At 42.9% G+C, this 25,325-nt stretch overlaps 1 protein-coding gene across 4 annotated transcripts in view; it reads right to left on the reverse strand.

Annotated features, from left to right (window-relative positions):
* nphs1 (NPHS1 adhesion molecule, nephrin) overlaps positions 1-25,325 on the reverse strand; it is a 49,815-nt gene that overhangs the window by 1,848 nt on the left and 22,642 nt on the right. For 3 of the 4 annotated variants that reach the window (XM_044207636.1, XM_044207637.1, XM_044207638.1), the window contains 25 exons: positions 19,575-19,697; positions 18,720-18,801; positions 17,391-17,494; positions 15,516-15,637; positions 15,133-15,304; positions 13,764-13,921; positions 12,706-12,847; positions 12,113-12,237; positions 11,841-12,009; positions 11,509-11,638; positions 11,124-11,296; positions 10,290-10,430; positions 9,589-9,729; positions 8,214-8,335; positions 7,465-7,630; positions 7,133-7,289; positions 6,607-6,758; positions 3,987-4,098; positions 3,718-3,899; positions 3,524-3,574; positions 3,079-3,201; positions 2,462-2,510; positions 1,982-2,114; positions 535-613; positions 141-307 (listed from right to left, as the gene is read on the reverse strand). In XM_044207636.1, coding sequence (XP_044063571.1) covers positions 141-307; positions 535-613; positions 1,982-2,114; positions 2,462-2,510; positions 3,079-3,201; positions 3,524-3,574; positions 3,718-3,899; positions 3,987-4,098; positions 6,607-6,758; positions 7,133-7,289; positions 7,465-7,630; positions 8,214-8,335; positions 9,589-9,729; positions 10,290-10,430; positions 11,124-11,296; positions 11,509-11,638; positions 11,841-12,009; positions 12,113-12,237; positions 12,706-12,847; positions 13,764-13,921; positions 15,133-15,304; positions 15,516-15,637; positions 17,391-17,494; positions 18,720-18,801; positions 19,575-19,697 — 3,275 coding nt within the window. The remainder of the gene's footprint in view (positions 1-140; positions 308-534; positions 614-1,981; positions 2,115-2,461; positions 2,511-3,078; positions 3,202-3,523; positions 3,575-3,717; positions 3,900-3,986; positions 4,099-6,606; positions 6,759-7,132; positions 7,290-7,464; positions 7,631-8,213; positions 8,336-9,588; positions 9,730-10,289; positions 10,431-11,123; positions 11,297-11,508; positions 11,639-11,840; positions 12,010-12,112; positions 12,238-12,705; positions 12,848-13,763; positions 13,922-15,132; positions 15,305-15,515; positions 15,638-17,390; positions 17,495-18,719; positions 18,802-19,574; positions 19,698-25,325) is intronic. The other variant, XM_044207639.1, reaches the window with a different exon arrangement.

Genomic DNA, 25,325 nt, shown 5'->3' on the forward strand with positions numbered 1-25,325 from the left:
CCATTACATACACGATAAAGCTACAGTATATCATCTACCTTTATTAAGGATTTATTTTCCAACTGAACTGTGCTATCAACAAATGCAAATATTGTATCAAACAGGAGCTCTCATCATAGGTTGGGGTTTTGTTTATAGACCTGAGGGTAGGTTGGTATTCTCCACTCATTCCTTAGGTGAGGCAATCTGTTGTCAAACAAGGGTGGAGGCGAAGGAAGAGAGGAAGACAGGATGTCCTGGTACAGACCCCCTTCTCTTACATCTTCATACAGATGGCTGTGAGAATCCACGAGAGGGTGGGTGACATCTTGAAGAGCACATGGAAATACATACACAAAACATAAATATGGACAAATATTTACAATATGACATTTACAATCTTTCAAATTTAACACACTTGAATAATTGCTGATGGTGAACATTAAGTTGAGTTGTTTGCCGCAAGTTCAAACAAGGACAGATGTAGCTCCTGATTGCATCATATTTGGGACATGAGGTGCTTATTGTTTACTCTGAGGTATATTTGTGTCTCACCAAGCCTACGTGTTTCCTCAGTGTGTGGAGTGAGAGACGGTATGTAGTCACCGGTGGGGTAATAATAATGGGAACGCTCCTGGAATGAGTGAAACAGAAGAGATAGCATCAGATTAGATTTGACCTTTAGTAGGTCAGACCACAACCTGGTTTACCTTAAACCCTGCTATGTGCCTCTGGTTAAAAGGCAGCCTGCGACCACAAGGACAGTGAGGAGATGGTCAGGGGAGGCCTATGAGACACTGCAGGAATGTTTTGAGGTAACAAATTGGGATGCACTCTGTGAGCCTCATGGAGAGGACATTGACGGGCTCACTGAGTGCATCACTGGCTACATTAACTTCTGTGTGGACTGCAATGTCCCAACCAAGATGGTCCATTGTTACCTAAATAACAAACCGTGGGTAACAAAGGACATCAAGGACATTCTGAATGCCAAGAGGAGGGCCTTTACTGATGGTAATAGGGAGGAGGTGAGGGCAATTCAGGCTGACCTGAAGGTGAAAATCAGGGAAGCCAAGGAGAAGTACAGGAGGAAGCTGGAGCGGAAACTCCAGCAGAACAACATGAGGGAGGTCTGGAGCGGCATGAAGTCCATCACTGGCTTCAGATCAACTGGCAGCAGAGTATTTTTGATTCTGATTCTGATTCTGAACTTCAGGTACAATTCCACATGTGTTACTGTACATTAGTGCAGAGGGGGTAAATACATGGAAGGTCAGTTCACCCAAATTATTTTCTCAAATGGTTGACAGTGAAATCTGTGGAATACCCATAGTAATGGGGATATTGTTTATAGAATGAGTAATTGCTGTTGTCAATACTGAGAGGACCACCTCTATTGTATTGGGGTGTAGGCAGAAATCTCAGGGGCAGATATCTTAAAACCTGGGCAAATAAAACCCAAAATATCTGCACTCAAGGCTATACCACTGCAGGTAAATGAGAAAAAATACCTTTTTGGTAATTTGGCTGAACCAACCCTTACAGGTATGTACTGTCTTAAATTAGGGGAGAGATAAAGCCTGCCTCCTTGGGGATTTGAAGTTTCATTATACCCAATCCTGACAGCACAGCGCTATCTGTTTTCTTCAACCTCACTCAACAGTTTTCTTCAAGGTTCAAATCCTTGTTGGCCCTTTTAAAAGTACAGAATGATAATTTCTTCAAGATCGATGTGTATTTTGAATGCTAATTGTGAGGTATTGATCTATGTTCCATCTCTATGCACAGCGAAAGGTTTCATTAGTTTATCTATCCATTTTCCTTGTTATGGCTGAATTCTCCACTTCCTCTTCTGCCAGATCCCTTCACCCCTTGCCTAACCTCTTTCCTCCCCTCATCTGTTTACTCAGCCTTCTCTGTGCCTCTGAATCTTTTCCCAATTGCCCTTTTCTCTTTCTCTCATCCTGCTCTTCCCTTTCTACCTCCTCTCTCCCGTTCTTACCGCCACATAGCTCTCGTAGACATTGCTGTCTGTTTCAGATCCAGAGTCGATGAGGAGAGTGTGCTGGGCTGCGGCGTTGATCTTTTCTCTGCTCTCATACTTATTGGAGTTGCTTACAGTTGACTGACTGGACCTGCACGGAGAAATCAAATTCTGTCGTCTACTTTTATTTTTGTGATTAATTTCTCATCCCCAATATGAACTAAGAGAGATGCAAAACACTCAGCACACATAGCAACTTTTCTTCCTGCATACATTAAGTTCTTAATAACAACATATCTTGTGGTACATATATCCGTTTATTGCAGGATTGTGGTGCAAGTTTGACGACACTAATATAAATGGATATTGACAGAGGCTTTATTTTTGCCTGCCTGGCTGTTTTAGTAGCTGGGGCAGCCAATGGATCAGGTCTCAGACTTCTTAGAGTGGATTGGATGTGTGTCTCTTTATTACTTCTACTGCAGAACCTTAACTTACCCCTCCTCTTCATTCTTCTTTCCATCCAACTCACTGCCTCCTCTACCCCCTGCAGGGAGAACAGGAAAATGAGGAAAGAGGCTTAGTGTTAGGAAATTAGAATTTGAAGAGAAGAGCAACATCTCATGAGCACTGAAATTGATCAGAGCAATAAAAGGGCGAGAGAGTGAGAGTGAATGAAAGACAAGTAAACTGTGAAAATCTACATAGAAACCATTGGGCAAAGGAAAGTGAGGAATGAAAAATAAAAGATAGAGAGGGGAGAACCTGACAGACTGAAGAACAAATAGAAAGAGACAGAAGGAGAGATAGAAGAAGGACATAACGTTAGCAAATGAGATAAAATATATAGTCGGAACACAGAAATGAAATCTTTGAAGAATGAATGTGGCAGGAGGTGGAGGCTTAGAGAATGAGCAGAAGAAGAGGAGACGAGATAGACGGATTGAAAGAGGGACATGGAGAGATGCGAAGAGAGTGAGAGGCTGAGCTGACAATTGCTTCATGGTTTGGAGTAATTTCTTTAGAGCTTTGTTGAGGAATTAGGACATTTTAATGACAAAAAGTGACAGAGGAAATACTTTCTAATCCACAGATGAAAAGATCATTATGGTTACCTGTCTGGCCTCGCCTCTTTTTCCACCTCAATCCAAAGAAGCAGCCCAGTGAATTAAATACCAGCACGACTCCAAACACCACTGTGAACACTACTGTCAAATAGGCTGGCAGTCCACTTACACCTAGTTCACAAAACATTAGAAACATTAGCTCAATGCATAACAATGAAAGTTAAAGAGGAAGTAATATGGAAATTCGGATAGATAAAAACTGACTGAGACAGACCCAACCACTCTCTCAATTGTCTTTATTGATTAAAGACTAGCAGAGGGGAAAACGTATGGGTGGGTGCCATGACAACCGCTACTCTCGTAGAGCAAACATTAACAGCCTTGGAGGTGCATACATTAACATGATTTAGCCAAATGAAGCTAGCTGCTGTGCAAACAGCAATTTCCAACTGCCCTTAAGAGCTTTTTCAGGGAGTTGTGATAAAAGACTTACTCCGTGAGACTGAGTCTTCATCTGTTGGGACTTCTTCTAGTTCTGGCTTCTCTGTAGAGAAAGAAAGAGAATAACATAAAACTTACATTCCATACTTGTAAGCATAATAATCTTATGTTACATTTATCATAGATTCTCAGATGGTTGTACAGCAGAGTCCTTTCAGTTTAAAGCTGGGGTTACTCCAAACTGACCCTTGGTGGTGATGGTCAGTACTGCATTGTTGTCAGCATAGCCACTCTCTCCAATTACATTGAGGGCATTGACAGAGAAGTTGTAAGTGGTGACAGGCTGCAGGCCAGTGACAGTGAAGGTCGTTGCTGTGGGAGGAAAGACGTCCACATACAGGAAACTGGCTGACTGATCCCAACGGTATCTGTCAACCAAAAGGCACTGTCAAGTATAATTCTTTGATTATGAAAGGGTGTCATTCTTAAACCAACATCCGTTCTTGATGTCTCACCTTATACGAAATCTTTGCTGCAAACCACCATTGAAGCCGGGGATCCACTCCAGAGTGACCGAGTCATAGGTGACGCTGACTTGGCGAAACGATGAAGGAGGATCTGGGTGATCTGAGGGCGAAAGAAAAGAAGAAATGTGGAAAAAGCAAATGGGCTCTCGATTTCGTGAGAATACTGGCGAAGAGCAGAACACCTTCACTCGACAGGCGGCTATTTGAAAAGGCTTTAAGTGCTTAGAAATGGAGATGGTGTGCCATGAGATAGTCAAGTGATTATATCTGCAGACTGAAATAACACATGAGGCCCTGCTGGCCTATAGGATTGTGCCTCCCCTACGGCCTCCGTCTCCGCTTTGGAGTGGTTATAAATAGACAAAATGATATTACTAAAAGTGAGTACAGAGCTGATGTTCTTCTTGATAGAAAAGGAAGAAAAACTTTTCCCATTGGTGATACAATTGTGTTTGAAAACACAATTATTCTCAGAAGATATGTGCATCAGAAGGAACAGCAATAACTGTTTACCTCAGAGCAAAATGTTTGTAAAGTACTACAGTATGTTAAGTCTAAATGATTTAATGATGAAAACTGATAATAACCGCTGATGATAGATATTGAAAAAGAGTGAATAAAATGATTTGGGAGGAGAAATGATCACCATGGTCAAAATTTGTCAGTGAGTTTCCAAAGTCTTTGTTGATTCAGTTAATCTCTTCTTAATCACACTTTATTCCACAGGCTTCTAAAGAACATCTTTTTGACAGCAACAGCTTTGCATGTTTTTAACAGTGCATCACTCCTTATCTGCTTCATCTTATGGTTGTGTTTTGTTGTATGAATGATCAGGAAACATGAGCAGAGCTATGGCTGATCCCTCTCAGAACAAAGTGGCTAATTTGTCCAACTTATCCAACCAAAGTCATGCAATGATGGAGGAGGCCTCTTGATTATTATCAATATTGTGAACCAAGATCAAAGGAGGCTAACCAGGCCTTCAGTCTGACATGAGGCAATGCTTCAGTCAGGGTAGTGAAGGGAAAGTGGATTATTTTGCATTTGGAGCATGGAGGAAAAAAAGAAGGGTGGTTTTGGGGGCAGAGGGAGAGATAGTCAAAGAGAGAAGGAGGAGAGATAGTTGAGCAGCAACATAAGAAGGGATGCTCTACTCGTCTCTGGCTCCGGGCTGCAGCCCAGTTTGCAGAGTAAATAATTCCCACTATCAGCTCCACTCATAAGATTCCAGGGCAAAGAGGTCAGCCTTATTTGGATCTCGTCTCCTTCAAATCCAAAAAGTACCATGCTAAGAAAAAAAAAACCTCTCTCTTCCTCTCAGGCTCTAAAATGATAAGGAAGCATATAAAATGTATTATCACTGCGTCAGATTAATTATGAATATTCACAGCACTAAAAAACGACTGGGGAAAAACAGGGCCAATACTGGATTGTATTTTATGGTTTTTATAGTAAACATTAAATGTGTCCAATGATGGCTGTGGGCCGTCGCTGAGAGCAGGACTGTGTTGATAATGGCGGTGGTGCAAGGAAACACTGGTGGCTTGAAGGCAGAAAAGTCTGAGCACGCCAGCAGAGCAAAGCATATCACTGCAGCATTATCTGAGAGAGAAGTGAAGTAGTGCTATGGGCTAAATGATAAGGTAGGGATAGAGCAATGGAATAAGTTCCTTAAAGGGCTGACACTCAGGAGCAACATCTCTCTCCAGTTTACAGAAGTCTGCATGTTCAATGGCCCTCCCACACTATTGTAATGCTGCTGGAAAAGGCTGATAAAACTTGGACAAAGCAGCACAGACACAATTATTTTGAGATGCTGCCAAATTAGAACCAAAGGAAAAATGTGTGCTCCACTGCCAAGTACGTGATATGCATAGTTCCTACATGTTGTGTGTCCTAACCACTGACTTAGATCATTTGTCATTCATTTAAAGCTGCATTAGGTGATTTTTGACTGCTAGGGAGCAGAAACGACTAACAAAAACTGCTTTCATCACTAGATGCTTGACTTTCTTCACAATCCACTCCTTTAATTAGGCTCTCTGCCATGTCATGGGCAGGTAGCATACACTTTGCTTGTTTGGTGGAAACAGCTGCCAGCCTTTTTTAGATTGGGGTATGTTGATGAGAACTGTAAGACTCAATCATATAGTCTATATGCAGGCCAGAAAACCAAAACAATGAGAAAAAAATGGCTACGGAGTTGGGTGTTAATTCTCAGTGGCTCGGTATTACCAGTGACCCTTTCACACAACAGAGTCATTTGATTCAATTGGGAGGAAAAAAGCTTGATGCATTTTTTAACATATCGTTGCTGTCCAAGGAAAACCACATATCTCCAAAATTTGGTGATTTTGAAACTAACCTGAAGGTTCAAGGACAATTCGTCCACATCTGAAGCCAAATAAACCATCGAATCCCATCAAATTATCCAAAAAATGCATACTACGCTGAGTCATGGTTGTTTTTCTTTTTCTTATGAAAAGTTGACATTTTGGAGATACATTGTTTTCCCAGGACATCGATAAAGGATGTTGTGGAGAGAACCTCAGTCACCCAGAGAAACACACATACACACAGAAAACACAAATGTACATAGATACAGTACTTGTGCTGACGAGCTGGATGTCTAGCTTGTCTTTCCCGAGTGAGTTGCGAGCAGTGCAGCTGAAGACAGCATAGTCCAGAGCTGCGCTCACATTTACTACTTGAACTGTGCTGGTGTGGAAGGAGCCCTCCCTCACGGTCCGCTCCTCATACCTGTAGCAGGCACGTACGCGCGCACACACACACACACACACACACACACAGACAGAAAGAGAGATAAATCCTGAGCCGGCAGACAGCAGGGATTGTGATGTCCTGCAGATTGCACTAAGTCACCCAATTTCACACATCAAAGAAGCATTAAACAGGTATTTGCATAGTGAAAAGCAAAGAATAAAATGCACTAAATCTGGATTTAGTGGTGAAATAGCAAGAAATAGCAAAAGAATGTATTATATTAGGGTAAAACCTAATCTAATTGTGAGGAATCATCAATATATGACCAAATGCTGACAGTAGCACCAAAGTTAATAGTGCAAGGAATTGCAAGAAAAGCATTTGAAAGAGAATAATGCCTAATCTCTGACCTGGGGTTTGCAAAGTCCATGCGTAAACCATTTTTCTCCCAAGAGAAGTCGACACGAGGAATACCTTCTGCCTGACACACTACCTCAGCTGTAGTGGTGCCATCCCCTCTACTTGCTACCTTCTTCCATTGGGCTCCTTTTTTAAGCTCTGGTTTGACTACACAAGACAAGATGGGCATGGAGGTTATTGATGCAGAAACCAGACACAATACAGGAGTAAACGTACACGTGTATTTATTGGCACATACAAAAACATGTGCATGTTCCCATAAATAAGGCTCCACGTACGCTTTGTTCCCCTCTGATGCTGAGAATAAATACTAGGAACTCACATTGCACTACCAGCCGCACATCTACAGTGGCACAGGGTGCTATGCCATTATTGGCTGTGCACTGGTAATGACCAGCATGAGCCCGAGTCACATTATGGATGGTCAGAAGGCCAGATTCGTCTTCCTGAGTCTCCTCTCCCATCTCCATCTCCACCTCCCCTTCTCCCTGTGGAAGACAGAGTGAGGGGGAATAAGCGGCAGACAGCAGCTATCCCTCAAAACACACTCCCCTCCTCCTGGGTGAGGGCTGGAATTGGGGGAGCTGTGCGAGAGAAAGACAGGTAGGGAGAGTTGAGCAGGAAACCATCAGAGCTTGAGGTGGGGATGGGAAGGGCATCGGGGGAACAAGCTCTGGGGACAGAGAAAGATAATGCCAAGGGTTGGAGGGCCACAGGGAAAGAGAAAAGGAGGGGCTGTGCAGGTTGAAAGCGGGACACACAGTACTGCCAGGGGGTGGGTTAGACCAGAGAAGGCAGTAGATACAGAGACCACGCCACATTGACGAATGTGCCCTTTAGTCACGCAGCAGTAATGAAAGCTATTTTTCTGGATTTGGGCTTAGTGTGGAGCAGGAAGAGGTGGGGTGGAAGAATAGTTAGAGCCAATGAAATACGGTGCATCTGTGCATTTAGAAAGGCCAGTGATAAATGGTAAGAACAGTTAAAATAATAGAAAGGAAGCCAAATAAAGGAAATATAATTCAAGGGATGGCTGTGTTTCTGTGTATGTGTGTGCATCCAAGTTCTCACCAGCAATTTCCAAGAGAACATGCCAGATATAATGGGGTTGGCATCTGCCACACATATCAGGTCTGCTGTTTCCCCCAGGTTCACAAACACAGGGTCTTTCTCTGCCTTGACACTGGGAGCATCTGAGAGTAAGAAAACAGGACAAGGCTAAGGCAGGACCAAAGGTTAACATGCCAGTCTGGGACAAATCATTTACCAACCCATTAAACAGGCATGCTGCATTGCTATAAGTACTCTTACACTCATTTGCATTTGAACTTGTTCATAACCCAGTCTTAACTGGCCACTGTGTTTCAGATACAATGCCATTAACCTCTCTATAGACAAACTGAGAATTGGTCATGTGACCCACAAGGCCCTCCACTGACAGCACATTCCCATATGACAAATTAACAAACAATTCCCCCTCCTTTGATCTCTTCATCAAATTGCCTCTCCTTCCTGACTGCATCGCTCCTCTTCTTGTCTTTGCTCGCCTCTGCCTCACAAACTTTTTATACTTCCCACAGGTGCCAGGCCATTAGTGCCTACTTGTCTAAACCTATGTTCACACTTGGAGAGCAGTGGTGGGAGACACTAGAGAGACACAGACCACTGGGTAGGTGGGTTCAACCCATTTGGCCTGCTAACCAAGACCGACATTGTTAAGTGGCCTACACCACCACCCATAAAAGCTACTACAATCCTCCATACATAATGAATATCTACAACTGTCAAGCCCAGTCAGATCAGAATGGCAGAATCCATTAGGCGTGTACCATGGGCTTTGGTGAAACAGGCAGACCTACATTTTCAACACTTCCATTATTAAATCATCAGTATCGGGGCAGAGGGCCTGGAGCTCGAGGCTGGGCCCAGGGCAGCAGTGGAGGTGCACAGCCATGCATGGAGGCCTAATGAATGAGGCATGTTTGCCAGGCACGAGCTGAAAGTCAATGTTGTTGTCTGGGTGTGTCAGCGTGTGTGGATGCACTGACGGTTCTGATACGTAGCAGCCTACAGATTCAAATCCAACATGCAAAATGGACAATCATATGTAAAAACATTCTGCTCATTCTCTGTATTTAAAGGAAGAAGGCCGTTCAACAGAGATAAATGATGTGGTTGAAAAGAGATTGGCTAATTATGAAAGGATTGCAGGAAGGTAAAAAAATAAGTATTAAAAATGATCAAAACACACGAGAAAAAAATTACCGTTATGTGCCAAGTAATCTACAGGTACCGGTATTCAAATTTTTACTTGTAGTAAGAAATTGAAATGTTTAAATTTATTTAGTTTTAATGTTTTAATTAATCACTTAGAATACTACCTTCAACATAAAACACAAACATGTACATGTGTGTTAGTGCAAGTGCACTGTGTGCAGGTTCTTACACTGAACGTCCAGCATGATGGAGGTTTGGTTGACACCTTCGTCATTTGTACACTTGACAGTGTAAACTCCGGCATCTTTCCTCGTCACATTCTTGATCTCCAGCGAGTTGTCGTCTGACCAGTTGTAGCGCAGATCCCCCTCTTTACAAAAACATGGAAACACACACACACACACGCAAACCAATGGTAAATTAAGTATTCATTACACGCTCATCAACCGCATGTCCTTTGGCCACCAGTCTCTAAGTGACATCTAATCCTGCATTATTGATTGGCCTGGCTGGATTCCCACATCAAGCCAACAATAGGTTGTGTGAGAGACACCTCCTGTACCACAGCACTCAAAATGTAATGTAATAGGTGGGTTTCCACATTCAGGATAGAGTCATTTTATGGTGGTGGCTACATATGATGGCGCTGACAGAGTTAACAGAGAAAGAGAGTGGGTGCAGTAGGGCCCTGATGACACCGGCCTGGAGGAGAAGCCAGGTTTAGAACCATTGTGTTGTATTCAGGGAGACAGCAATCCTCATTTAGACTGCATACATTAGAGCCATAATGAGAATCACATTTGGCAGGGTCCCATGCTGGCTAACCTGCCATGTTTTATTCAGACCCTGAATGGCAGAGCTGAGTGCTTTCTTGCTGGCTCAGCTCAACTAGGACCTGGTTTATAGAGCCATCACACAGCCCTGGATCACCTTTGACCAGCTTCTGCCTGCGATGCAGCCAAATGCAGGAGACCTCCTCTGGGTTAGCTGAGACCAACAGTGGGATGGTTGCCATGTCATCCTCCACCACCTGGACCTGCGTTGGCTGCTCTGGGCTGAACTCTGGTGGGTCTGATACAGAAGCAGCACAAAAAATACAGCTACAGTAAGTTGGATTTACACCAAAAATACATGAGCACAGGCACGAATACAAACTCCGGCCCACACAATGACAAGAACCAGCAAGAGAGAACACACAAGACACACAAAATATGTTGAGCATGAAAGCAGTAAGAGACAGTAATAAGAGTCAAACCAGTAGAAAGTCGACATCCCACCAATAATTCCAGATCTAACCAACTTCACATACTTAGACGATGGGGGAGTAAGGCAACGCGGGAAGGAGAGGGACAGGCATTAAAACGACGAGTGACAGTACTATTGTCCAACTGCAGCTCCACACAAACACACAATGACATTCCTTCATGCTCGTACACAGTACCAAGCTTTGAAGCAGTGGCTGGCTGCTGCCTGTGAAATGGCATCAAAGACAAACATGGCCATGCAGCAAAGCAAATGCACAATTAGGACACACTGCCGCAGAGCTCAACAGACCCACAAATCACAACAAAGGTTTCCTGTAAACAAAAAACGCACACATACACATACTATACGCTGACATATCTGTGCAAAAGTAGTACACCAGTAAAACAGCTTACGTCCGAACCATCATACACCATGATTATGCATCATTTAAGATTTATGCAAATGCTTGGTCACTCACCCAGAAGAAAGAAGGAAACAAACAGTTCACCCTCTACTTACAAAGCACATGGAGTTTGAAGAATGTGTTAGCACCCTCTGCTAGCCCCGGACTGTAGGCCTGGCAAATAACCCTCTGGTTGTGATGCTGTGAACTTAGATTCAGGGATAAAGAACTGCGCACTGACACACCACCAAACTGAGCCTTCCTGGGTGGCTGCTCCACTCCCTGGAACCTAGGACACAAATCCCATCCAGCAAATCTAATCAACACGTAAGTTAAATGAAGTTCACCAAACAATCATGCATATTGCCACATTTAACAGGATAAACATCAGTCATTCACACTCATTCTGACACTGAATTAGCCATATCATTTTGCAGGAAAAAGTCCCTATCAATGTGTTATTGTCTGCTATGGGCCTTTCCATCCACTGCCTTGCCAAACCTGAGTGCACCCAAGCTCCAAAAGATGTTGGCCTTGGGGTTACTGCTTCCAGACTGGCACTCCAGAGTTAGCATCTGGCCCTGACGTAGCTCCTCCTGTTTGGTTGTGATCTTCATACTTACTGCTGTATCTGGAGAACCACGGAGTAAACAAGAAAACACAATCTTAACTCAGTGACAATATCAAGATAAGTATAAAATGACGTAGCTGAAAATCTGTGTGGATGGGTTTATATCAAATCCATTTATCTGATTTATTTTTTTCTATCAGCTGCGTTAGACTGGAATAAAACTCAGGCTGTGTTTATGTGTTAGAGCTCCAGTCTAACTCACAGTGAACCATGAGCTTAGTGTGGGCAGAAATAGTCTTCTTTGCTTCATTTGTGGCATCACAGCGGTAAGTAGCCATGTTGTCACTTGCTGTCAGGACCAGGACCAGTTCCCGAGCCACACCCCGATCAAAGGACGTCTGCTTCAGTGCATCAGTCACAGCCTTTCCATTCTAAAACAGGAAGGAAAGATATTACACAGAGAAGTGTATGTACTCTAGACATACAGCATAACACACACATACAGACAGATGTGTATATACAGTACACACTAACCTTGAACCAGGTCAGAGTCCCAGTGGGATTCCCTCCAGTGGAGAAGCAGATGAGATGGACCGTGGTCCCTGAACGAAGGGGGACATCTTGAGGAGGAGTATCGAGCCATACCTTTTGAGGAGGGTCTGTTGTAAAAGGATCAACAAGAGTTGGAAATTTGGTATTGGAATATTTTGACAATTTTACTTGGTCACCATACATGTTTAGCAGACCAGTTGTTTATACTGTATTTAGAGACCATCACTTGCCTCTGAAAAGAGCTGATACCATTTTCAATTTGAAAATCTGTGAAAACATTTCCTCTAACACAAATATAACAAAGCAGGCCTGGAAAATACACATTCTGTGTCAAGGTTTGTATTTGTCAAGAGCCATGTTTGCCTTTTTGAGTTTCTTGACATTCAGAGTTGTAATTAGAATTGAGCCCTCCTGAACCATGATGGATGTGTTTTTTATAAGATGTCAAAAAATAAAAATAAATTTTTTTTTAAATGGTGCCAAATCAAAAGTTCATTTTCCTTTGAGATTTTTTATGAAGGTTATGTCTATTAAAAATACAACAATTTCAAGAGACTGCACTTAAGCTCACTCACAGTGGACACTGAGTTTGGTGATCTGGGTCTTGGAGAAGTGTGTTCCCTTGTTGAAAGCCTCACAGGTGAGTTTCAGCCCATCCTCCTCCCTGGAGACCCTGTGGGTTATGTTGGACATGGTTGTCATCCCACCATTGTCTCCCTGTAGACACAAAGCACATGTGACAGTTCAGTTGTGGAACAGACAGCCTTGGACTCTGGCCTTCCTAGTCTTAGGAAAGAAAGAAAAAAATTCGGAGAGAAAAACAACCCACACTGGTTTGTCTTGGCGAATACAGATGGCAAATTAGCTGCTGTAATAACTGATGTTGTGCATGGTCTGTGATAAATAAGCATATTCATCTGACTCTCCTGCTTTGCACACTGTTATAAATTGAGCAAAGCGTCATTTTGCACCTGCCTGATAGTGGTCATGCCTTTGCAGCACATCTGGTTATTAAAGCTATTATTGTGGTGATTACTGTAAAAGCCACAGTCAGAAAGACTAACAAAGACACTGGACAGGAACGTCAGTCTTCATTAACCTCACGCTGTTTCAGATGCATTAAAGCTCACACACAGCACACTGAGGGCCTTGTGTAAGATCAAATGAAAATCCTGCTGCCAGATGAATAAAGAGCTTGTTTAATAATGCTCATCTTCTGTGTCAGCTTTTATTCACTTTGATCTTATTAACATACACAAAAGAGGAGAAGAGCAGCAGACCTATTCAGAGACTGCTCATGGTCATACTGTTTTCTTTCATCTATAAAGGTTCACATGAGGTCACATTTCATTTTGAGGATTCTTTTAATTCAATGGGAGGCATTTTAAAAGTTCTGTTGGTGGTACCCTAAAGGCAAGCTTGACGGAAGGGCAGTGATTTTGCACTTAATCTTTTATGCCTTTCACAAAAAGAAACAAAAACATACACTTTCTCAGTATTATTTTTAAACTGACCAGCATGATCACCAATTATAACTCATTGTGTACACTGTGCCTTGCCAACATTGTTCTTGTCAACCTGCTTAGATAGATAGATTTCATCTTTGTGCTGATTGTGTGCTGTGTAGTCTCACCTCTTCCATAATGACAACAGAGGTGTTGAGCTCCTTGTAGCCCAGCCACCAGCGGATCTGGACAGGTGGATTACTGGAGGTGGCGTAGCAGCTCAGATGCAAGTCCTGCCCCTCAATGGTCGTGAACGAACCCAACAGTGTCACCTCTGCAGGCTCAACTGATGCACAGGCACACATACATGGGCAAAAATACAAAGACAAGTCAGTAAAAATATTGTCCATTGAACAATACATTCAACAGCTTCCTATTCTAATCACAGTGGCAGCGCAACTATTTTTGGATGTGAAACATAGAGCTGTATCAAGGGTGAGAGGGAAAATCACTTTGAGTGGCAACTTGTTTTCTCAGGAGATTTTCAATGTGGTTTCTAAAGTCTGCTTCATTTTAACCACAGGGGGAGACAGGGTACAATAGCTGCAGGCAAAGTGATGCAGTTGCATATAGTCTTTGGGGGAATACAAAGGCTGGGGACTGAGCTGGCAGACATGGGGAAGGAGGGGTCATGTATGTAAATCTTATACATATTTGCGTCTGTCCCACATGAGACACAGAATGAGATGCATTTGTGCATGACACACAGAAATTACACAGGTGCCATAAAGGAAAAGGGGCATATTCATATTACACCGGTGAGACGTATTCTGTGCCCTCCAGGCTCTGCCAGCGCCTAGAGCGCAGTCAGGCAGTCGGCAGCTCATTTTCAACATCCCTGAATGGATGACTGGGAGACATGGCACCAGGGCCTGTTGGGGGCTTGGTGAGGAAAGGAGGGGCACTGGAGTAACTTCAGCCACCTTTACATAGCATGAGCAAGAGATTTCTGCAAGGACCGATCCCAATGCATAGTTACACAAAACAGGTGCATCAATCACACAGCATTTAAAGCTCTGACTTACGTTGTCTGGCTCTGTAGTGGAGGCTATTGTTAGACTTAATGCACCAAGGCTGCTGAATATTAATTCTGTATTTGTTTTATTCTTGCTGAAACAAACATTTTATATTCAGAGAGAAAAGTATAATCTATTAACCATGAGCACTACCGTCGTACAAAGTGTAGGCTTTACTGCCTCAGGATTGTGCATTGAAGCAATTCAGCTGAATTAGTGTAGCAGCTATGAAAGAGCATGCAGTGATACTAATCTGGAGGCAGTAGGAAATATGGGCTGCAGCCATAATAACCATTAGTTTCATTAATGATATTAGCATTACAATTTATGCTGGGACAGCAAAAGAATTGGTTTTGGAGGTAAGACTCTTATTATATTCCTCTGCCTCATGTCCATATCCTTAATAATCCATTGCTGCGAGTCCTGCCAGGGCTTTGTGTGTGTAAGCACGTGTGCTATATTAAGCATTATTTTCACTCACAGAGCACAGTGATTTTGCGGCTGAGAGACAGAGGTGATAGGGACACCAGATTGACGCTCTCACAGCACAGCACTGCCTGGTTGTCCGCGGGGGTAACCTTCAGGTTGAGGACACTGCTGGACTTCTGCGCGACAATGTCCTCTTCCCACGTTGTGGACAGAACTTCTCCATTCTGACATACAGATGAACACGTGAAATTAAAAAAAGGCAACATCAAGAATATGTTTGAATAGTTGCAGAGTCCCATATGGTGCAGTCAGTAAAGTGCAGAAGCTACTAAGAATGGGATACTTACACCGCAAGTTCTTAAACTAAAATAGTTCATTTTGCCAGAGTAACAGGATGTTCCAAAGCCTCCTTAACAGATGGTGCAGAAGAATTACCTTGGTCCAGTGGAGAGTGGCTAGGGGGTTTCCACCATGAGACACACACACCAACGTGAGCATCCTCCCTGCTTTGACTTCCTCTCTCTCCAGACCTACAATAACTGGAGGCTGAGGTGGGACTGCCAGGACACGAGAGACAAAAATAAAAATGGACTTGACAAAGGGGAACAGCATAAAGGGTGATAGACAACTGAACAGAAAAAGGTGAGGGAAGAGAAGGGATGTAGGAACTTAGGGAAACAGGGGGATAGAGTGACCATCAATAGGATAACATAAAAAAGCTGCACTGCGATAAGAACACTCTTGGTTATTGAGTAGGGACCATCCCTATTTGTTGAGACAGGGCCAATAAATTAGGCACATTCAACATGACTGTGGGATAAGAGGTCCAGATCTGATGAAAGCATTAAGTATTAAGAGAGCAGCGAGCTGATCCAGTCAATAAAGCAAAATAACAGATGTTCAAACAGTAATAAAGCAATGTGAAATATGAATAAATTACAGCCTCCTTGAATAAAATATAGGCAGTAAATAGATGAGGATGGGCCTTTGTTATTGCTGCAATCAGTTTCAAAGAGCAGGCTGCAGACCCTGGGCCAGTGTGACAAATTGCCACCTTGCTAACAATCTGGCTGGCTGAAAATGGCCACTGCGCTGGCTTTGATGGGCTGGCATGCTGAGTAAGACTGCAGCGGTGGTCCCAAGTTCTGCAACATTAGCACTTAGCAGAGACCCCTGTTGTTAAATACAGAGGAGAGAGGAAGGGAGGAGTGCTCACGGTTATTGCCGATTGTTAAAACAGCAGCAGCAGCTTCTAATGTGGAGGAGTATAGACAGAGACAACATTAAGGTGTCTAGTCAGCCTGTGGATAACACAGCAGCTGAGCTGGAGGGAGCGCCCGCTGCTGAAGGTGTCAGCAGCCCTGGTCCACTTTAATCAACAACATGATTTAGGCCTGGGAGAAGCAGGTGGGTGGACTCTTAGGTCTTAACAATCAATTACTTCAACTGATCAACAGAGTAGAAAATACTAAACCTACTGTAGTAAACAGTAGCTGCGGTGTCACACTGTTTGTGCATTCAATAACAATGGCTTTCATTGTTGCCTTGCCAAAGAAGAGGAAAACGCCAAATGCATTGAGAGACAGAGACAGTAAGTGTGTCAACTCACCTTTGTGTGCTGCAGTAACAAATTTATTATATAATGTCATGCGGTGTGTGATAATAACATGAAAGAAAAAGCAACAGAAACTGCCTCCCCTCCTGCCTCAGTGGATTCTAATTTTAATTTGAGCTGATGAGCACAAAAGTTGCTGGGTTAGTTTTGTGGGATTCATCATTATTAACTGTGGTGGTGGCCTTAGCTTCCCATATTAGGTATTATAATATTGTTAAAAAATTAAGTACTTGAAGCCTCCTGATATAATCCTTCTTAGTTGGTCTAATAATTGGTTTATGTGTTTTGGTTAACATCGGAGAAAGGCTAAATAGTTATAAGATTACTGAATGAAACAGTAAATCTAAACTAAACTAAACTAATTAAAATTTATTGCAGGGTTGGTGTATGATTTTACGCTGCTCGCCACCACTGTGGACACTGTAACATGGTTTTACAGTAAGAAAACAGCCTAGTTTTGGTTTGGACATATCAATCTCAGCCCACCAGGGGCAGCCTTGTGAACTGGAGGCAGCCACACGCATGTTGACTTGAAGTAGGTGTGAGTTTGCCTTCAGGTCGAATGTTTCTCCTTGGACCACTAACACAGACTGAGTGCACAAGGCCGGATACCCCTGGGCCTCCCCGAGGTTGGGTTCCTGTGTGGTTGAGTGTGTTTGTTGACTGTCAGTTTACAGACAGGTTGAGACACTCACAGTACACACTCATGGTCATTGTGGTCTCCACAGGCCGGAAAAGGGCGGGGTTCTTGGCATAACATGTCAGCTGCCTCCCGTTGTCAGAGCTCAGAGCGGTGACCCTTTGAGAGGTAACAGAAAGACAGAAAAAATGAGAAGGATAAAAGATAGTTTATATTGAGCCATACAAAGTGCTAGTATTCAGATCCTTTACAGTAAGTAAAAGTACTAATACATTAATGTAAAAATACTCCATTACAAGTAAAAGTCCTTCAGTCAAAATTCTGGAAAATGTCCCTTGTGACTGATATATAATATTGTATATGACTTTATTAGATTGTTAATACTGATGCATCAATATGTAAGCATATTTTACAGTTGTAGTTGTTCGAGGTGGAGCTAGTGTTAACTACTTTGTATACAGTTATGTAGTTTAGTCCAGTGGTTCCCAATCTAGGAGTTGGGCCTTCCAAAGGGTCGCAAGATAAATCTGAGGGGTCGTGAGATGGTTCTGGTACACAAATGTGTAGTCATTTTTCTGACTTTTCCTCTAGTCTGCTATTTATGAAATATTTGATCATTTGAACACTTATTTAAATTTAACCATCTAAATGTAGTGGAGTAAATAGTGCAATATTTGCCTCTGAAATGTAGTAGAGTATTAAGTAGCATAAAATGGAAATACTCAAGTAAAGTACGAGTACCTCGAATTTGTACTTAAGTACAGTACTTAAGTAAATGTACTTAGCTACTTCCCACCACTGTGTCTGGCCACTTGCGAGAGCCATGTGACAATAAATTTAAAAATGCACTTTGTGATGTACATTGAGCCTAGTTTACTTTTCAGTTTATGTCATCTATATCAAATTACAGAACAATGTCAACAGTAACAATCACACATGGCCCACTGCTGTGTACACACTGTGTGAATATGAGGAAGAAGCATCAATATTGCTTAAATCCATGGCTGTTCTGCAATAGAGCTGAACAATGTTGCAGCTCCACAGGACCAATGTTATCTCAGGCTATGACAAGAGGTTATTATCTTTGACACAGAGGAGACAAACAGGTTTAAAGCAATCTATAGCCCTGTTTAATGTATAGGCACCTGGCAAACCGTCGAGGATCGGAACTGTCTCGCTGCAGGAATGTAATTTTGTGCATTTGACAAAAGCTAATTCAATCGCACAGTGCCAAGTAACAGTTTGCTGTGTGAAGAAACTCACTAAGACAGAAGGCGAAAATAAGAGCAGAGTGAAAACAAGGGAAACAAGAAACAAAGACAGACTTGGAGAGATTGAGCAGGTTGGTGAGGAGAATGAGTCTGGCAGGCGGGAGAACACATACGTTACTTCAGCATGCGTGTTCAGGAGCTTATCCTTTGAGCCAGACATGGTGAAAGACTCTGCACCTGTCAGCTCAACTTCATCTAAAAGACACATTGGGGCAAAGGCACACAAAAAGGGAGAATACTGTCTGTTGCCATTTTTGTTCATGTGAAACAAAAACATCAGTGTTATTCTCAAGTGGAATGGTAAATACTGGAATATGATTGATACGTGTATCTCTTTGTGTGCAGTGTTTATCTGTGTGTGGTACAGTCACAGTATATAGGCCTACCATTGTCTCAACCTGTCTTTAAAATTCAGATCAGATCTGTGTTGAGATTACAATATCGCCAAAACGAAATGACATTTTATTGAACACAATAAAGATGTACATTTTTAGAAGAAAAAAAGAGAAAATATTTATCTTAAACCTACAGCCCAACCCTGTAGACAAATTCGCACCAAGAGAAAACAATAGAACATCTTTCCCTCTCTGTTTCAGTAATATACAGTATAATAGGTGTGACAGAGGGGCAAAAGGCAAAAACAGAAAATGAGAAAATTTGAGTTGTTTTTGTAAACATCTACGAACTTGTGATATATTATTTACTGCACATGCAATTGTAAAGTCATTGGAAATTGGAAATTCAAATGTTCAGGCTATTTCCTCCCACACAGAGTCTGCTCCTTTCAACTCTGCCATTTGAAGACTATGAAATAAGAAATCTTTACTGAACTTGCATTTTATCCTCTGCCATGTTTATATATTCAGAGATCCAAGAATGTAGAAAATCAGAAAGGCTGTTGCCCTTTGTTCTAACCTGTCAAGCTGACCATCTCTGTCACATTTAGTGCAGCTGAAAGGATGACTCACCTTTATAAAGTGTGATTTGAGCCATGGGCTTTGCGTCAGGGGCAATACAGGTGACAGTGTACTTCTTCCCTGCCACCCAAGGTGTTTCCATGTCCACCTCAAAGTATGGCTTGGAAGGAGGAACTGAATGAGAGAAACAGCAGCTAAAGTTTCATATTTGTCACATTAGTAGCCTAATATTCATCACACTTATTTTCGGTTAGTGGAAGCAGGCGCTATCACAGATGGATATTAGCTTATGCAATGATATGATAATAAGCACTCGTAACATTTTGGAGTGACTGGAATGTCACGCTGTCAGCTTTGGAGTGATTTACTACAGCAAGGTTTGATGTCCTGTTGAGTTAGAATACAAACTGTGGACAAGAAGAGAATACAGAGATGAAATAGTGATGAAACCAATCCAGTTCTAATCTATCATAGCAAACAACAAACACTTCTCCTCTCAGATCACCCCCAAGCTAAATATGTGCTTTCTGGGCTGATCAAAGCAGTCTTCACTTCTCTACTGTTCTACTCTACAATCCTTTCATCTGACCATAAATAGGAATTCCAGAAAAAAAAACCCATTGCTTTTAATACAAGGGACTGAAAATTGTTTGGCAATAAACTGAGAAATCTGTCACCAACTAATCATCAAAGAGATTTCTGCAGATCTGTGAGCCACTCTTTACCAAGACTATCAGAAACCTGATCGTTTATTGTGCCGGCTTTCAGTGAGTGGGTGAGCCCATAGAATTAGAAACTATGGTTACTGTTTTTCTTTCATCAGAGATCAAGTGCAAAGGCTGCCAGAGTTCAGAGACGGGGAGTTGGAAAGTACAGGACGGATACGTGTGTGAGAGAGACATGAAAGACTCAGGCAGAGAAGTAAAGAGAAATGGCAAGAATGAAAAGGCTGCAGAGGAGAGCCGGGGCAGGAAGATAGATGCTGCTGAATTCTGAGATAAATCTACTGCTAATGTGTGGATAAACAGCTGGACCACAAGCAACCAAATCAGCCAGCCATTCAGTTCCTCTCCATCTTTTTGGCACATACAATCAATCTCTGGCCACTAGGAGGAGCTGTTGCTGTGTGCGGAGTCACCCATTGGCTCTAGTCTGCAATTGAGACAGATGAGATGTGGCTGCAGCTTCAAACTGATTTAAAAGAAGCAATTGAATCTGCGTGGACTGTGATGGGTTACCCAGAGCACTGCAGAGGCGCGCGCTGTAATAATGAGATGCATTTGTTTGTTTTCCCCCCCTCTTCCCTGAGAAGATGACTGGGCCATGCATCTATTGACAGCCTCTGCACTCTCAATCTACTCAGGCCCGCACGATTCACGTAGGCGCGCCACTTGTTGTGCTCGAGGAGTGTCTGGCAGCCTAACAAATCCTAAAATAAAAATAATGATATGTTCGCAAATGAGGCAGGCAGGTATCTAATTGTTTTCTTCGCTCGCTCATGCTGGCCCGTTCGTCTTATCTCTCATTCACTCCATCATCCCTCTCTAGCAGCCAGAGCCCACCCCCCTCTCCCCACACTATCCTTCTTGACCACTGCAGTTAAACTGCAGAAGTGCAGGGGGAAAGTGTGTTCCAGCTTGGATTGAGAATTACAGCCCGCCATCCATCACATCTGCAAACCATGTGACCCACTCAGCCCAGTCAGGATGAACTGAGACACACATACACACACATTTGTACAAATGTGATAGCACATGTGGACAACAACAAAACACGTATTCCATTAAATTTACTAGACATGCACTCAGAGCAAAGAATAGACAGAAAACAAGTTGTTCTCTTATTAACTCTGTCTCTCTGCTTTCTAGCCCTATCTCTCTTATTAAGCTACATATATGAACACAAAAATAGATAGGCATGCAAAGACTTGCTCCTGCCGTTCAGACGAGAAACAGTGAGCCGCAAAATTCGATTCATTAGACAAATACAGACGGATGGATGGATAAGGTAGATAAGAAGCAAATTAGCAGACACACATCAATATGCATAAGCAGCTCTTTCCACCTATCTTTCTCTCTCATTCACATAAAGATACACACACACTATTTTCTCCTTTGCGCACAAACACGCAAAGATGAACTCAAGTCTACAGTGCATGCAGATATGTGCAGTCAAGCTACATTCATCTCAATTCACTCTAAAAACAGATGCCAGTGTGTGCACAGTGTAACATGTGATACCAAGCTGATTCTCTAGAAAATATTGGAGAAGGCCCACAGGATGAAACAGTCTCTAAAAAGCTTATTAAGCCAAATTAAGAAAATAATGGAGACCAGAAGATCAGACTTCTCAACATCAAACAGACACAACTCATCGGTTTTATCTCTGGAAGACAAAGATTGGCTAAAACCACACATCAAATGCACATGTACATGCACAAGGATATATTTTTACCCTTATATGTGTATAAAAATACACACATTCACACACACTTACACACATTGCAGGTCTCAGGTGTGTGATCGCTGGCAATTAAAGCCTCTGAAACAGTACTATTTTTTTTAGCTTTCCTTTCTTCTCTGTCTCCCCCTTCCCGTCTGCATCTCCTCTGCTCTGGGGGAATAGTGAAGCAGCATCCCCCAACATCCCTCACCCACCGACACACCACTACTTCCTGACCCACTGCTACTGTCTCTCTTAGCTTTTGTTTTGGATCCATTACATAGCAGTGAAATTCCTATTTGTCCACATCCATTGCCATTAAATGAAAATATTTCCACACACATGCAAGGTCTGAACTGACTCAGTGGTAAATCTCCCTTACTGACAGATTCAAAAAAAGAGTTCAAAGAAAAGGAGAGAGACAGAACATTTCAGTTATCCCTTTAGTATCTCATTTTACTATTTAGCAGAGCCTCCTTTGCTAATTGTAAAGACCCTGACACTGTAACATCAGTCTGGCACTGTAAAATGCACACCGTCACACCAGTGTATAACACACCGTCTCTGATGGGGTTATATCTTGGGCAACTGTCAGAACTTTTCGTGAACGAAGATGAATAAAGTCACCATGTTCTACATTGCTTGTGCCCCCATTTATAAATTGTTCCATTATTCATAACAGGGAATCATAAAATGAAGGCTCATTATATACTCTTCAAGTGCTAAAGTCATTAGCTACCGTAAAAACCTCACCATAGCCCTGGTTCCTAAAATGTCCTCTAACCTCCAACCAGCACCAATAATAAGCTTATACACATGGGCACACTCAGACACACACACACACATATCGCTGTAAGACCCGACTATGGCAACTGAATGAGTAACACAGTCTAAAACCAGAACACATCAAATAACTGTTTTGAACATTTGCAGGAGGCATCTGTACAGGCATGCAATGCGGTGAGGGAGAGAGTTGTTCATTAATAGGATTAAATGCTAAGGCTAATGGTATAAACCGAGACACAGGATGTGTCAGGTATGTGACGGGCACAGTGCGGGGTAAGTTTTAGCAGAGGAGGGGGTTTCAGTGGAGGGGGTAGAGGTTGTTATTGTCATGGATTACTCACTGCCACTTGATCTGCCTATTGCAGTAATCCCCTATCTAAGCTCCACAGGAAGGCAAAAACACACAGGAGTTATGTTGCACCAATGGAAATGTCTTCAAAACATCTCTTTGTAAGCCCATGGATGGGGCTTATTGACATTTTGGCCTCTATCCCCGCTATTCACTGCCTGTGGTGATCCATCTTGAATTAGCCATGTCATGATAGCACTCCCTCCGACCCAAGAATCCAATTATTCGACCAGCAATCTCTGTTTTGTTTTCACATTCCTCCCCTCTCCCCCACTGTATCTCCTCATAAAGAGTTTGTAGTGTTTTGATTTGATGCAGGGTTTGATGGGATATGGCCATGGTTGACTGGCCAGGGGTGTGGGGCCTTGGGAGCAGTAGTTCAATGATTGAGAAGTCCGTGGGGAACTCATCAGAGACAGTGCTCTTCAAAAAGATGCACAGTTTCCAGTCCCAGTTCAGCACTAACAGGAGATTGAATTCATCAGCTCATTATAAAGCCCCAGATTAGTCACGTATTTTGAATCAGTTGAGTTGGTGGGGTGGAACAAATGACCCTTTAGGACCAAGGCTGCAGAGTGCTTTTTAAGCTAGTCACTTCACTCTTTGCCCTTTGCAACATCCATCCATCCATCCATTTTCTACCGCTTGGTCCCCGTTAGGGGGTCGCGGGTGACTGGAGCCTATCCCAGTGACTTCGGGCCTTAGGCAGTGGCCAACTCGTCGCCAACTCGTCGCAGGGCGAACACAGACACAGACAAGGACAGACAACCATTCACTCACACATTCATTCAATACGGGCAATTTAGAGTTATCAATTAACCTACACATGCATGTCTTTGGACGGTGGGAGGAAGCCGGAGAACCCGGAGAGAACCCACGGTAACACGGGGAGGACATGCAGACTCCACCCAGAGAGATTGTGTGATGTTGGTCCGGTCCGGGAATCGAACCCACGAACCCACGATCTCCTTATTGGGAGGCAGGAGCTGTAGCCGCTCTGCCACCGTGCACCCCCCTTTGCAACATTACAGCTGCAAATGTCCATCTTAAACAGTCAACAGCTGGAAAGTGTTCCAAAGACGCTGAACAAAAACACCAGCTGAGATGTGTGGAGAGGATTCAGATCTGAGCATGTCAGGAACACAGGGCAGCAGTAGGTTTCAGTCATGGTAAATACGACTACCAGCAATCCCTGATGCAACACGAAGATAATTCCCACACATTTTGACCTTTTCGACAAAGCCAAAAGCAATTGTGTTGACTTTGTGTATGTGGGCGCACATGCAATAGGCATCTCAGAGGTGATAAATGTGGGAGTCAAGCCTGCTGTGGCTGCAGGTGTAGGCCTGCTGTAGGACATGAGACTGCTGCAGTGTAGAACAGAATATAACCATTCAAAGGAGACGTCTGCGGTCTATGCCTCTTCCTATCTCACACCACCCGCCATCCCTCCCACCAGCCTATTGATGTCAGAAAAACCTGCTTTCTTCCCAGACGAGAGTGAGCCCCCCCCTGAAAAAAAACCCTCTCCATGGTCACCAAAGAGAAAGCCTCGAAGCGAGGGAGAGAGAGAGAGAGGGAGAAATTGTGCAATGGAGAGAATTGGGAGGGGGATGTAAGTAAATGAACTGTGCCTGGAGAAGAAAGGTTCTTTTAGAGTCCTTTCCTTGCCACATATGGGCTTGCTCCCACAAGCACGAGGGATAGGGAGAGAGAGATACCGTTTGTTATAGAGCAACAACAGGTGGTCTAATGCAGTCACACAATTACATCTATTCCAGCCCATGTCTGTGTAGGAACTTTTCAATCACTTCTGTTATAATTTATTCCTGTGCAAGGGAGAGACATGGATCACCCTGAGGCTGCCAGAGAATCCAGGCTCTACCAGTACATTATATTGGGCAGCTACTGGTTAAAGCTATAGACCTACTGGAGCATGTAGGGATGGCATAGTGCTTGTTAAAGAAATAAATAATGTTCTACTGTACCAAGGACACTTTAAATTTAGTCTAAATTCAAGTGTGTGCTACTTCATATGCAACCTTTCTTATCTTAAGCAAATTAAAAGTCTTTATCAATAGAAATTAGTATTTAACAGCACTTTATATGCTGATTACCGGTCAAGAGGTTGTGTAAGTTACTGGAGTACTGAGGATGGTCACTGTGCCTTATTACATACATCATTTTGTTACTCTGACAAAAAGACATGTTTATAAGCCCCCGCA

This window comes from Siniperca chuatsi, linkage group LG9 (genome assembly GCF_020085105.1).
Source record: "Siniperca chuatsi isolate FFG_IHB_CAS linkage group LG9, ASM2008510v1, whole genome shotgun sequence".
NCBI classification, from domain to species: domain Eukaryota; kingdom Metazoa; phylum Chordata; class Actinopteri; order Centrarchiformes; family Sinipercidae; genus Siniperca; species Siniperca chuatsi.